We start from the raw sequence: 12,394 nt of genomic DNA on the forward strand, positions 1-12,394 counted from the left end.
CTTGCACTCTTCTAGTCCTTTTCCTAATGATGTTCATACAGGTGGGACTATCTCTTCCTTGATGAAAAAGGAAGCAGTATTGTTATCATTTGCCTTAAACAAAAGAACTGTTTCTACAAATAATAATGGATCAATAAACTCATCTGCATTGATAAAGGATCTTGCAATAGGGAAAAAAATTTACCAGATAGGGGTTTGAATGAGGCACAAGCTTTTTGTGTTTGTTTTTTTTTTTAACTAGGAGTGATTATACCACAGTACAAACTGTACCCTAAATCATAATTCTTAGGTGGCATTACTTGGTGGGATTTTGATTGGCCGTTACCTCAGGCAGCTGGTGATTAACTGCATGCTTGGAAACAGCTCATTTCACAGATGAAGTTTTTCTATCATAATGGTGGAGAATAAAATAAATTTGAAAGAAGGGAGATTTCAATGCTTCTGTGAAGTAACTTCTCATCCACCAACATTCCAGAGTCCTTCTCCTTAGGGCTGCTCTCAATCACTTCTTTGCCCAGCCTGTGTTTGTGTTTATGATTGCACTAACCCAGGTGCAGAACTTTTGAACTTCACAAGGTTCACAAGAACCATCTCTCAAGCCTGCCAAGGTCCCTCTGGAGGGCATCCCTTTGCCTCCAGCATATCACCATACCACATAGCTTGGTGTCATTGGCAAACTTGGTGAGGGTACCTTGATCCCACTGTCATGTTGCCAAAAAATGTTAAACAGTGCAGGTCCTGATACGGACCCCTGAGGAATGACACTTGTCACTGGTCATTGCTTGGATTTTGAGCCACTGATGAGCCATCTCTTTGAGTGTGACTATCCAGTCAGTTTTTTATCCACTGCATGGTCCACCCATCAAATCCATGTGTCCTCAGTTTAGAGATAAGGATATCATGTGAGACAGCATCAAATGCTTTGCACAAGTCCAGGTAGGTGACATCAGTTGCTCTTCCTATTTCCACCAACACCATGATGATGATCACCAACCAACTCCTTATTTTCCATATGCCTTAGCATAGTTTCTGCTCCTTCATCTTGTTGGGCATGAGGTGTGACTGACCTGTAGTTCCTCAGGTCATCTTCTGTTTTCAAACCATGGGGGTCTTATTTCCCCTTTCCCAGCCAGTGGGAACCAGAGTTCTGCCACTACTTCTAATTAGTCATTTCCTGTGAAAGTGTCTTCAGAACTTGCAGATGTATCTCATCGGGTCCCATGAACCTGTTCACCTCCAGATTGCTTAGATGATCTTGAACCTCATCTCATACAGTGGGCAGTTTGGCTGGGGTGAAACTAATTTTCTTTGCAGTAGCTTGTATGGGGTCACGTTTGGGATTTGTGCTGAAAATAGTGTTGATAACTCAGGGAATTTTCTTATTACTGGACAGCATTGGGACCTATTCTGCTTCTTGTACTGCCCTGCCAGCAGATGGACTTGGGGTGTACACAGGAGACTGGGAGGGAGACAAGATACTGGGAGAGGGAACACAGCTGGGGCAGGTGACCCTGACTGATCCTTGTCTTCTTTCCACCAGCCATTGGATTGTAAGAAGGAGTCTAAATTATAACCAGTTAAGACACTTCCTAAAGCAGAGTGTATTTTGGGATGAGTGGTGTTCTGCAGTTTTGAATCTTGACTTGTTTCCCCTCTAACTTTTCTTCTTTCAGAAAGAACATTTTGCTTTGCAGAGCCAGTACAGAGAGAGAGATGCTGGAAACTTGCAGCACATGGTAAATAATAAGATGGGTTGAATTCCTGATTGAAGCTTTTGATTTAATCTTATTCCATAAAATAAACTTATAATGTTGGTTTTTGTGAACAAAAAAATATTTGTCCATCCTGGTCAGTAACTGTTGGATTGTGTGAGTTAAGTGAAAAGTGGCAGTACCATTTTATTATCCTATAGTAGTTTGATGACTAATTTAAATACTTAAACACTCCAGCTTTCATTTCTTGGTGAGTAACATAAAGCAGGGGAGTGTTGACAGACATTTTTCTAGTTGGTGACTTGCTATTTAGATTTATTGAGCTTTAGAGTCCAGCTTCATTTGAAACAAACATTTGAGGTTAACTCTGTTAGTGGAATTTTTAAGTTCCTGTTTCTTTATTCATAGGGTTGTCTTGGAGATCATGTATCTCTGATTTTGCTTAAAGCTTTACCAATAATAGAAATTGCAGGTTCTACACGTGAACTTTGAAACTTACTACTTCTTGTGTGTGTTTAGAAAGCTGTGAATGGAAGGCAACTTACTTGTGAGGCTGAAGAGCCACAAGAACAAGAGGGTCTTCAGCCTATGTATCCAGTTTATCAGCAAACTTACTACAAAAATTGGAGCAACAGATACCCACAAAACTCGGGACCTGGAAGAGCCTACATCAATCCAAGGGAGCATTATGTATGATTCTGTACCCAGATGTCTTTAACAAGGGTTTTATTACCTGTTGACTCCATGACCCTCATGCCTTTTTGGCTTTCATCTTTAAAATGATTGGGGTTTTTTTAATGTGTGAAAATAATGTATAGAGAATTTTATATAGGTAAACTATATGGAATTTAAAACTTGCCTCTAGTATTTGATATGTCTGTGTTTCTGTAGTAATACCGATCTGCCAAATGAGGAGAGCCCCTTAGCTTTGTTAACATTCAGAGTCATAATATGTATAACCTGTATTAATTGGTTGGCACATGCCAAAATGTAGTTAAGCTTTTTCACTGGCTATCTCTTGGGAGCATTCTCTCTGGATATTTTACAATAACCTTACCCATATAAAACTGAACAAATTATGAGCAAGACAATTGAATCCCTTGTGATATTAGCAATCTCAGGCTGAGCCATCTTAGAAAACATGGGATATCATTTTGACTGGCCTTAGCTATTGATTTCTCAACCAGCTCTACCTCTCTCAGTCAAATGAACAACTAGACTACCTCTCAAATACTGACTGGCTGGTCCATAAGCTCACTGTTTGTCTTCCCACCTTGTTAAAAGTGAAGCAATTGCCTTACATCAAAAGCTTTTTCTTTTCTATTGATTCTGCCTGTTGCTGGCTTTGGTTTTACAGTTAGGTCTACATGAAACTTAGTTGAAGGAGGTAGATGAGTAGGCAGACAGAACTTTCTGTGTCTTTTGTGAAGCTACATCTTACCCTTAAACTGCTATTTAGCTGTTTTCCCAAGTGTGACTCCTATTTTAGATGCTGCATAGTTTATTTTCCTTGGTAATAGATACTTTCCTTGTTTTTTTCTCAGTTTCCAACAAAACTGTCTGTAATGTGTTCTTGTGTCTTAGCAAGAAAAGAAAAGCTTCAGTCAACTTCAAATGCTTGTCAGCACTGTCCTTTAATCTTAACCACTAGTGTGAAGTAACTGGAGAATGTCCTGACATTACCAGTGCTAACCGTATCCCACATGAATCTCTTTGTGTCTGTGGTAATGCTTAAAAAATGTGCTCAGGATCTTTCCAGAAAAATAAGTTTCCATGTGAACTAAGAAGTAAATACTTAGCAAGTAAAAAATACATATATAATGTGCTAGTGCTAAAATTAGCTGATAGGACAATCTTAAAATATTTTAAGACAGTAGAAAAATGGGTTGTGTCTAAAATCTGCCAGAGAAACTTAACAGACTTGAGTATTCTCTAAGTATGTGTGCACATAAGTACAGAATTATGATTTTTGGTCAGATGACATGAAGGACAAAATGTTAAGAATGCCTGGTGTCATGCTGAACTACCTGTTGTACAGATCTCAACATTACTTCTGGGCTATTAGTGTGCTTCTCTGCAGATGTTGGGATTTTTTTAGAGGCGAGAGCCGAGCTGTAGAAGCAGCAGCATTGAAAGCTAGCATAGGTGAGTGTGCTGCAGGCAGGGGGCCATTGTTAAACCTGAAATTCAACCTCCATTCATCCCCATCACACTACAAGTTTATGAGATCCCTGTCCACAGCAGGGCCAGATAAATCAAGTTCTTCTACTTTGTTACAGGTAGCAGGTAGAAGATTATGGCTTGGGTGCCTGTATTCTGGACCCTGTAGAAGTAGGTATTAGCTGTTCTCTTGCTAAGCACTTTTCTGTTAAAGGATGGGGTTGAAGTTGACAGCTGAAGGAGTGGCAAAAAGAAAGGTTGGACAGAATCTGCTTCTTGGGAGCTATCTTTGAAGTATTGGCACCTTGCTTTTCTCTTAGGAACTGGGCACATTCATGTAAATTGAGCAACTGTTTTCAATTTTAAAGTTTCCTGCTGTATTTGAGACCTAAAAAAGGGCTTGTGTCCCCCCAGAACTGTTTTTCCACAATGTTAATTTAAGTAGCTACCTCTCTACATGAGCATTGCCCTGCCTATCCTTACATTACTGCAGCTGGAAAAAGCATCAGCTGTCAGAATGCTGAAAGAAAACAGTGTTGTGGCCAAATGAATGACAGAACATGGAGATGAGCTATACTGCTTAAGATAATTTGATCAATATTACTGAACAAAACTTGATACCAAAAATATTTGAATAGGCATTATAGAATAGTTCAAAACTATTGCTGTGACAGTGAGTCCTCTGCATTCATTAGTACAATGTGGTATTGAGCAGGTAACCATTTCAATCCCTTTTGCAAAAAACAACCTCTTCTACTGCTTTTTATGATTATTTGCAGATACTTTTTCTTTTTTTTTTTTTTCTTTGAAGAGGTAAAACTTTGGGAGAAGGAAGAATGCTATCAACAAAGCTATAATTGTTTTTTTAATTTGCAAAAAAAAAATAGCTGAAAAATTAAAAATGTAATCTGAGTGTGCTGTCCAAGTTACGTATCAACAAACTACAGAAAGCTTGATTTGCAAACTACCCATCAGGATGTGTTTGCCCTAAAGTCATTAGGGAAATATACATTATCACCTACAGGTTTATTACCTGTGAGAAATGGTTTCTTTGTAATCTGTTCAGGGACATTTAGTGTATTAGGTTTTTGAAATGTTACTTTTAGTTTTAAGTGTGGATGGATTTGGGGGGGGAAGGGATTTGGCATAGAATGCTCAGAAAAGACCAGAAAATATGTCTGCTAATTAGGCTTTCTCACTGAAAGGATTGTACATATAGAAGTAAGTCTGATCTGCTTTTTTAAGATGTAGAAAATGTCATTTTTTATTTTTGTACATTTTCAAATGCTTGTATTTGTAATTTGATTGGAATAAAAACATTTAAAATATATTTTTCTGTTGTTTAGATTTAAGATTGCTTAAAATGCAAGGACCAGTGAAATTCATCCACGTTTTTGGTGTTGTGTTTCTTCTGTATATTGTTGTATATGCAGAACATGTTGGGTTTTTTTTTTCCTAACACTACCACTTTGGGATATTGTGGTGTTGCATGCTGAAATCCTTTCAACTTTCATCTTACATAACAGGAAGCATGTAGTCCTGTGTGAAAATCCAACACTGAGGTGAACTGAACACCCAGAATCACTGGTGAGGGAGGTAGAGAAGGAGGGGAAGATTAGTAATTCATCTCTCTAGCATTGGTATATGTAAATTGTCCTCTGCCCAAGTATCTCTAAATTCTACAAGGTCATGTAATTATAAAAAGTATAAGATTTAATGTTTGAAGTATGTTCAAAATGATAGTGGATACAATACAAATGAAAACTAAGAAATTGTACTACTAAAAGTAAGGAAACACTTAACAAAATATTATTAAAGTACTCCCACTGTTCAGTCACAAATGATCTAATGTATTGTGTGTTGAGCTCAAGGAAAACACAACAAAAATGTTTGATAGTTCATGAAGAATGAAGGGAAGCTTTTCACCTTCTGACTTGTTACTTTGCCTTCTTTCTGGCAATGTTACTGCTCTTTTGTCCTCTGAGGGATGCAAGTTCAGGTGCTATGTTGCTATATAGGTGATTAAAATTTTTTGCAATAACTTTTTAATTCCACAGACTGAAAGCACTCTTATCTGAGCTCTGTGTTGTGTGAAGGCTGAATGAGTGCTGTACCAATAATATTTGCAGAGTGGGCAAAATTGTTTTGATAACTTAGGCCACTTCAGAGGCTGCTGACAAGGACAGGTAAAGCTCCAGGTGAAAAAAGAAATGTCTGTGTAGTTTCCTCCTTGACTGCCCTGTGGGAGGTGGGTTGGGATTTTTTGGCCACTGGTGGTATATGTCCAGAGTACTGGGAGACTGGGTTTGACTTTCTGACAGAAGGTAAAGATGTGATATCTCTGCATTTATTAAAAGGTATTACATAGTTCTTGGTGAATAGCTTAATGTCTTTAGCTGAATTATATTGCAAATGCACAAAAAATACATTGTGAATTTTAGTAGCAATTATTCAAACAATGTGAGAAGCCCAAGTAGGATGTTAGGCATTTTAATCTGCACTGACAACCCCACAGTGAAATTTTTCCTAAACTTGTTTTATGATCCTAGTTTTGATTTTATGCTATATCTAAATGTAGATCCTTCAGTTGTCACTGAAAATAAACTTATTTATTTAAAAGCCTACAAGTCAAATTGTGACTCTTCTACCCCTTTGTGGGCCTAGTAATCAAGACTGTAAATCAGAATTTATTTTGAGACTAAGTTGGAAATCAAGCAGACTTCAGCTTCCTCATCAACTGAGATAAATTTGCATATCTGTGCAGGGCTACACACAGAATGCATAGAGTGTGCTAAATATATTGAAACATCATTTCAATTTGACTGAGTTTAGCTGCAGATCTATTATATTCCAATCTGAAGTGTGCTAGGTTAAATTAAACTTATTATCTAACAGAAATTTACAGGAAATAACTTCTCTAATACTGATTATCGGTGGAAGAAGTTTAATATATGCCATAAAAGATTCCATTGTCTTTTTTTTTTCTTTTCTCAATGTTAGATTTTATTTGTTTATTACTGTTTTGCATCTCTGAATTATTACTTCTAATAGCATTGCCACATTAGATCCTGTTCCTAGGAACGTGTGCCTGCAGGTTCAGTTTCCCTGACAATTCATCTTGCCTGTCCTATTAAGAAGTCTTATAGTCCTTTGTATGAATTCAGATATTCTGTGCTTGAACAGATCCATTCCTTGACAGCAAAATATTTTGGGCCAGGATTGTTTACCCAGTTCAGGTGATAACAAACTGCAGAAAATGACTCTTTCCCTGCTGATGTGTGGCTGTGTGCAGTGCAGCAGTGGACCCACAGAAGATGCTTCAGCCCTGCCAGTTGCCTCCTGGCTGGCCAACAGAGCAGCAGACAATTGTCCAGGTGGGGTCTTTACTGTCACCATAATGTTTTGTACTCAAAAGAAAAAGAATTCAGAGATACACATAACTTTTCTGATCTGCTGTCCTAATTTGGGAATAATTGCTTTCAGGCACTATTTGTGGCAAAAGCTTAATTCATTGTCAAGTAGAGCAGTTGGATTTTCTGTCTTATGTTTGACTAACCTGGCTCTTTGAAGACCAGACTTCAGCCACTGATGTGATTGCTCCTATTAAGCATAACAACTGAAGGAGATTGACTTCAATCCCACAATTAACAAAGTTCTTTGCTGCTTTGACATGAATTGAGAGGTAAGAGAGAAATGGCTGTGGGCAAGTAAAATGTCTGTGTATTAGCTTTAAAATTCAGATTGATGGGTAGCATCAAATGTAGATTGGTTTATCCAGCCAGGCTAAGCAAATGGACAAAACACTTAAAGGGTGGCCAGAGGAATGAACACAGTTTCAAGGTGCAGTGCTTTAGTAATGCTTGTGACATCTCAGTGTGTTGCTTGCTTTCATCTGGATCAATTTCCTTGGTCAATAAATACTGCTAATGACCCTGCATTAGTGCTAAAAAAACCAAATATTGAGCAGGGCAAAATGTCTCACCTGTTAGGATGTGTTTTAAATAAGTTTTAAATCTGACTACTAGAAGATTGGTTCTTAAAAGTCCCACTAGCTTAAAAAAAATAAGTCAAGCCATCTGCTTTACACTTCCCCCTACCCTGAATTTTTCCTGGGTGGACTTCACACCTTAAGTCATGTCACACAGGTGTATCTACTGCATGTAAAAAAATTGACTGGTCTCTAATTTTCTAGGATTGGTGTGCCCATTACCAAGGCTTGTGTGGACAGAAATTTGGTTTTCCAGAATTTCTCAATGTGAGATTGTTACTTGATCAGCGAGCAAAGCCCCTGGTGTCCTCTGACTTTGTTCACTCAATGGTATAAACTAGAACTTGCAAATTCTCCTTCTTGCCTCTGTTTATTCACAATGTGTTTAATTCAGTTCCATTGAGGATTAGTAATTAAAGTATTTCACATTAAAAAGTTGTCAAGCATCTTAAAAATGCCTGCTTGTTTCTATTAATTTGGTAGGTTGTCTTTCTCCTATCCCTTCCCTCTATCTTTGCTCCTTGTATGTCCTTAGGATTTTTCTTTGTTCATTCATCTCATAGCTCTTTTTTTCCAGCTGGGAGAGGTAGCAGTCTCTTCCCTAGCCTCTTCCATTCTTTTTCTATTATTGACTAAATTATTTCTCACTAATATACCTAGTTTGGGCTTTATTAACAAAAAAAAAAAAAAAAAAATACATAATGCCATTCTAAGATGGAGAGCAAGTTCTATTTTGTTCCATATTTGTTTCTTACCTTTCTTCTCTGGCTTCTTGGGACAGTGTTAGTTAATTTTCAACTCTACATGGAAATGGTTGAGATTCAGTGTTGCTGAGTTCTTTTTCTCCTTTCATGTTCTGTAACAGCTTGAGGGATGTAGTGTGTCTGTGTTTAACTCCAAGAAATTTTCAGAGTGGAAAATGGATAACTTGTTAACATCAGGTATTCTTGTTACAGGTGGACAAATTAGGATCATGTAACATTGGAGATGGTTGAATCACCTTTCAGGAGATACATGATGTAAGAGTAAGCAAGAAAAATGGCAAACATGGAATGGAGCTTGAAGGAAACAGTTGCTGCTTATACAGGAAGGTGACATTTAGCCTGCTGCCTTCTTGAAATACCTAGTGATAATAAAGCATAATATAGTATAATGATAACATAATAGTATGGCTAGGAATTGGCAAACAAACAGAAAAATCTTGTTCTCTATCAAATCAGTGACTGTTTTCTGAAACAATTTAAATGAACCAAAGGTAACCTCTGGCTAGAAAGCTCCTCAGTTTCTCATGTGTCCTAATAGCAGGAAGAATCTGGTTAATCTGGATGTTGATGCTATTTAGCTGACTATTGCAGGTTATAGTAAATTATCCCAAAACCAGTTTGGAGACAAATTGAGAGATTTAGAATTGTCACTTTCAAATGTGTTATTGTGAAATCACATCCAAGTTTCACCATCTGCTTAACATGAGATCTGTGTACAGATTAATTAGCCACATAGCTGTGCCCTAGTCTGTCCAAAGATTCACCTAGAAAGCCAAAGATAATTGGATTTCTAGTGCCACTGATCATACTCAAGTGCATGATTTGCACAGCAAGTGTAATTGACCTCATGTGTATCTATGTGAAATAAAATGTCCATTGGATACTTGTATTTAAAAGCATTGATTATACAGTAAGTAGTTTGAGTTACTGTATTGGGAAATAATTCAGTCTTTTTAACTGCAGAAAATCTAATTAACTAAGAAAATCTATTCTTTTAAAGAATGCTGAGGGAGGAGGGGTGGAAGAAGCTGCTGTCAACCCCAGAATACAAAGTCTCAGCTGAAAGCAGAAAACAATTTCAACTACAACTGAATAGCCACAGCAAGTAGTGGCATTGGTTTCTCTTGTAATGGGAGCTTCAGCTTTCAGACAAGTGTTCCTCTTGAAAGAATACTGGAAGACAGAAGATGAACCTTTTGTGTCTAAAGACAAAGCTGGGAATGCATGATGGAGATGCCTGAATCTGCACGTGCTCCTGCACCTTTGATTTTCCATCCCACTTGCTCTGTCTGTGAGGCTGCCTGGGAGCCTCAGCAAAGGGCTTCTGCTGCAATCCAGCTTCTCTTGACATCAGCAGTTGGATTTAACTCTGGACTGCCTTCTGCCTCCCCTTGCTGTGTCCTCTCTGCTGACACTTCTAGCAATATTTTGGGATTTTTTCTTTTTTTGATTGCTAATGTTCTAGAGTTAAAGGAGCTAATGTTGCTGAGCTTCTGAGATGGTGATTTAGACAAATTATGGCAGACCATGGTATGATGATGTAGCAGCAGGCTAAAGGATGCCCTGAAATGTTTGGAGCTTCTTTGGACCTACTCCCACACCATTTTACAAGTACTGTCTGAAACAATCCTGACATGCATTACAAAGAGCTTCCTTAGGAAATCCCACAGAGTCATAGAGGTGGCAGTGCTTTTTTTCTGCTGTTAATGTTTGATTACAGCTCACAACATAATGTTCATAGGCAGATGGCATCTTAATTTGATCACATACAATTCATTTCTTCCAGTTCCTGAGCAGACATTTGGTAAAGAGAGGAAAAAAGCCCACTGAGGTGATATGCAAGTAAACTTGAATCTTAAATAAGCATGTTAAGGGCTATGCTTAAGCAGTTTCTATGAGAGCTCACTGATAGTTTAGAAAAAAGTCAGACAAGCTGGGCGTATTTACTATTATGTGCCAAGCTATAGAGATGCCAAGCCTTGCAAAAAAAGTGGGATGAAACTTTTTAAAATTACATTGAATTTTCCTTAACTCCAGCTGGCCAAGTTGCTGTTTATGCAAATAAAAATATTTCATTGATATCACACAGTAATACATAAAAAAAAAAAAAAAAAAAGATTCAGGGAGATAAGCAGAAGAAAATTCTTGTGAGGTTCCTACACACAATATGTATATGATGAGATGCATGTTGATTGATGCAGTTCAGGAAACCGTCTGTTCCCTGTCACAAACTCCATCTTGGCATTTCTTACAAGTTTAATTGTATCAATAATAGCACACTCCCACAGCAAATGTTTGCTGGCTTTTACAACTGTGATTTTGGAATTCTCTAGGAAATCTAAGTATTTTTCATATTTCTTCTGAAGCCTATTTACTACTCCCTCTTACAAAGATAGGTTTGCTGCTCCTCTGCATTTAACTAAGCATTGCTTTGTTTACTTGGAGATGGAAATTTAATTTTGAAATATAAGGTCACTGTTGCCCCTTCTTGACAGACATAACTAAAAAGTTCTAAATTAGACCCCTCTATTTGGGGCTTTTGATTAACCTGTCCCCTTCTCTTTGTGACTTGGAATCGGAAGTCTTTTACTGACCTTTTTATTCTTTGTAAGTTTGTGCATTTAGCACATGTATTTGTTTTGAATTGCAGTTAATTTAGACTTACACACCTGACATTTTTGAAGGTTAAACTGAAAAGAAGGGGGGGAAAAACACATATAAAAAAAAAAATACCAAACTGGATAAAAATTACCAAACTGGATGCTGGTAAATGCTACCACCCACGTGCCAAAAGACCATTTTAAAGGCTGCCACTGAAGCCCCACTTGCTTACTGGAGCACTAAACAAATAAGGCTGAAGGACATAGTGACTGTTGAGGACTACTGTGCAGCTGGATAGCACTCACCCTATCTCAAGATAGCTTCTGTTGTATTAAGAGCTTGTATCTCACCCTGATTAGCAACAGGAAATAATTAAAATATCATCAGGCTCTCTTCATTAGAAATGTTCTTGAATACTTTGAAAACTGTCAAATAACTGTCTTCAAAACTGAATGTTTCTATAAATAGAGTAAAAGAATAATGTTGTGTCTCTGGTATTTTTTTATAATGCATCTTTGGCTCTAATACCAGGATAAGCATACACTGGTTTTACAAATGCAGAAGACTAAAGCATTTTGGATATTTGCACAGACTCAGGCTAGCAGGGACAGCTCTTCCATGAGACTGAAATTCCAGAAAGTTGCCATTTCAAGTCAGCTGGTGAAGGGATAAAGATGGAGTTCAACCTAGGTGTAAAATATATTTAGCTCTGAGTTGTTGGTGCATTAATACAGGTAAGCTGCTTGTCCTGCTGTTTGGATCTCCCCTGCCTTGGGCAGGTGCCCAAACTGAAGTTTTTTCTAAAAATTATCAAAGGTACCTTTTTGTACGTTTCCCTCTATGAATTGCTCTGCTGTTACTGAAATGCTTGTTGTTCAAAAAATATGTTCAGTGAACTCGTGGGGATGCCTGTAATAGGTTTTATGTATCTTCAATTAAAACAATAAATGTCAGGACAAAGTGATTTTGCTTCCCCTCAGACCTGTACAGTTGGTTACCAAAGAAAGCTGGTGGTTCCTGCCAGGTAGGTGGTCAGTGCTGCTGCCCTCATTAGGTCTGTGATTGCCTGGAGTAATTATTCTGCAGCTTAACATTTGTGAAGTCAGCTGGAAGATACAGAGGAATATAAAATGATGTGACCCTCATGATACAATGCTGCTGTGCCTCTT

General features: G+C 37.8%; 1 protein-coding gene across 1 annotated transcript in view; it reads left to right on the top strand.

The window, feature by feature from the left end:
- Positions 1 to 9,523, top strand: part of NECTIN3 (nectin cell adhesion molecule 3) — a 62,181-nt gene extending 52,658 nt beyond the window's left edge. The window contains exons 9-10 of the mRNA XM_077790932.1: positions 1,674 to 1,736; positions 2,232 to 9,523. Of these exons, the coding sequence (XP_077647058.1) occupies positions 1,674 to 1,736; positions 2,232 to 2,408 (240 nt within the window). The 3' untranslated portion in view covers positions 2,409 to 9,523. The remainder of the gene's footprint in view (positions 1 to 1,673; positions 1,737 to 2,231) is intronic.
- Positions 9,524 to 12,394: the final 2,871 nt, after the last annotated feature.

This window comes from Lonchura striata, chromosome 2, assembly GCF_046129695.1.
Source record: "Lonchura striata isolate bLonStr1 chromosome 2, bLonStr1.mat, whole genome shotgun sequence".
Taxonomy (NCBI): domain Eukaryota; kingdom Metazoa; phylum Chordata; class Aves; order Passeriformes; family Estrildidae; genus Lonchura; species Lonchura striata.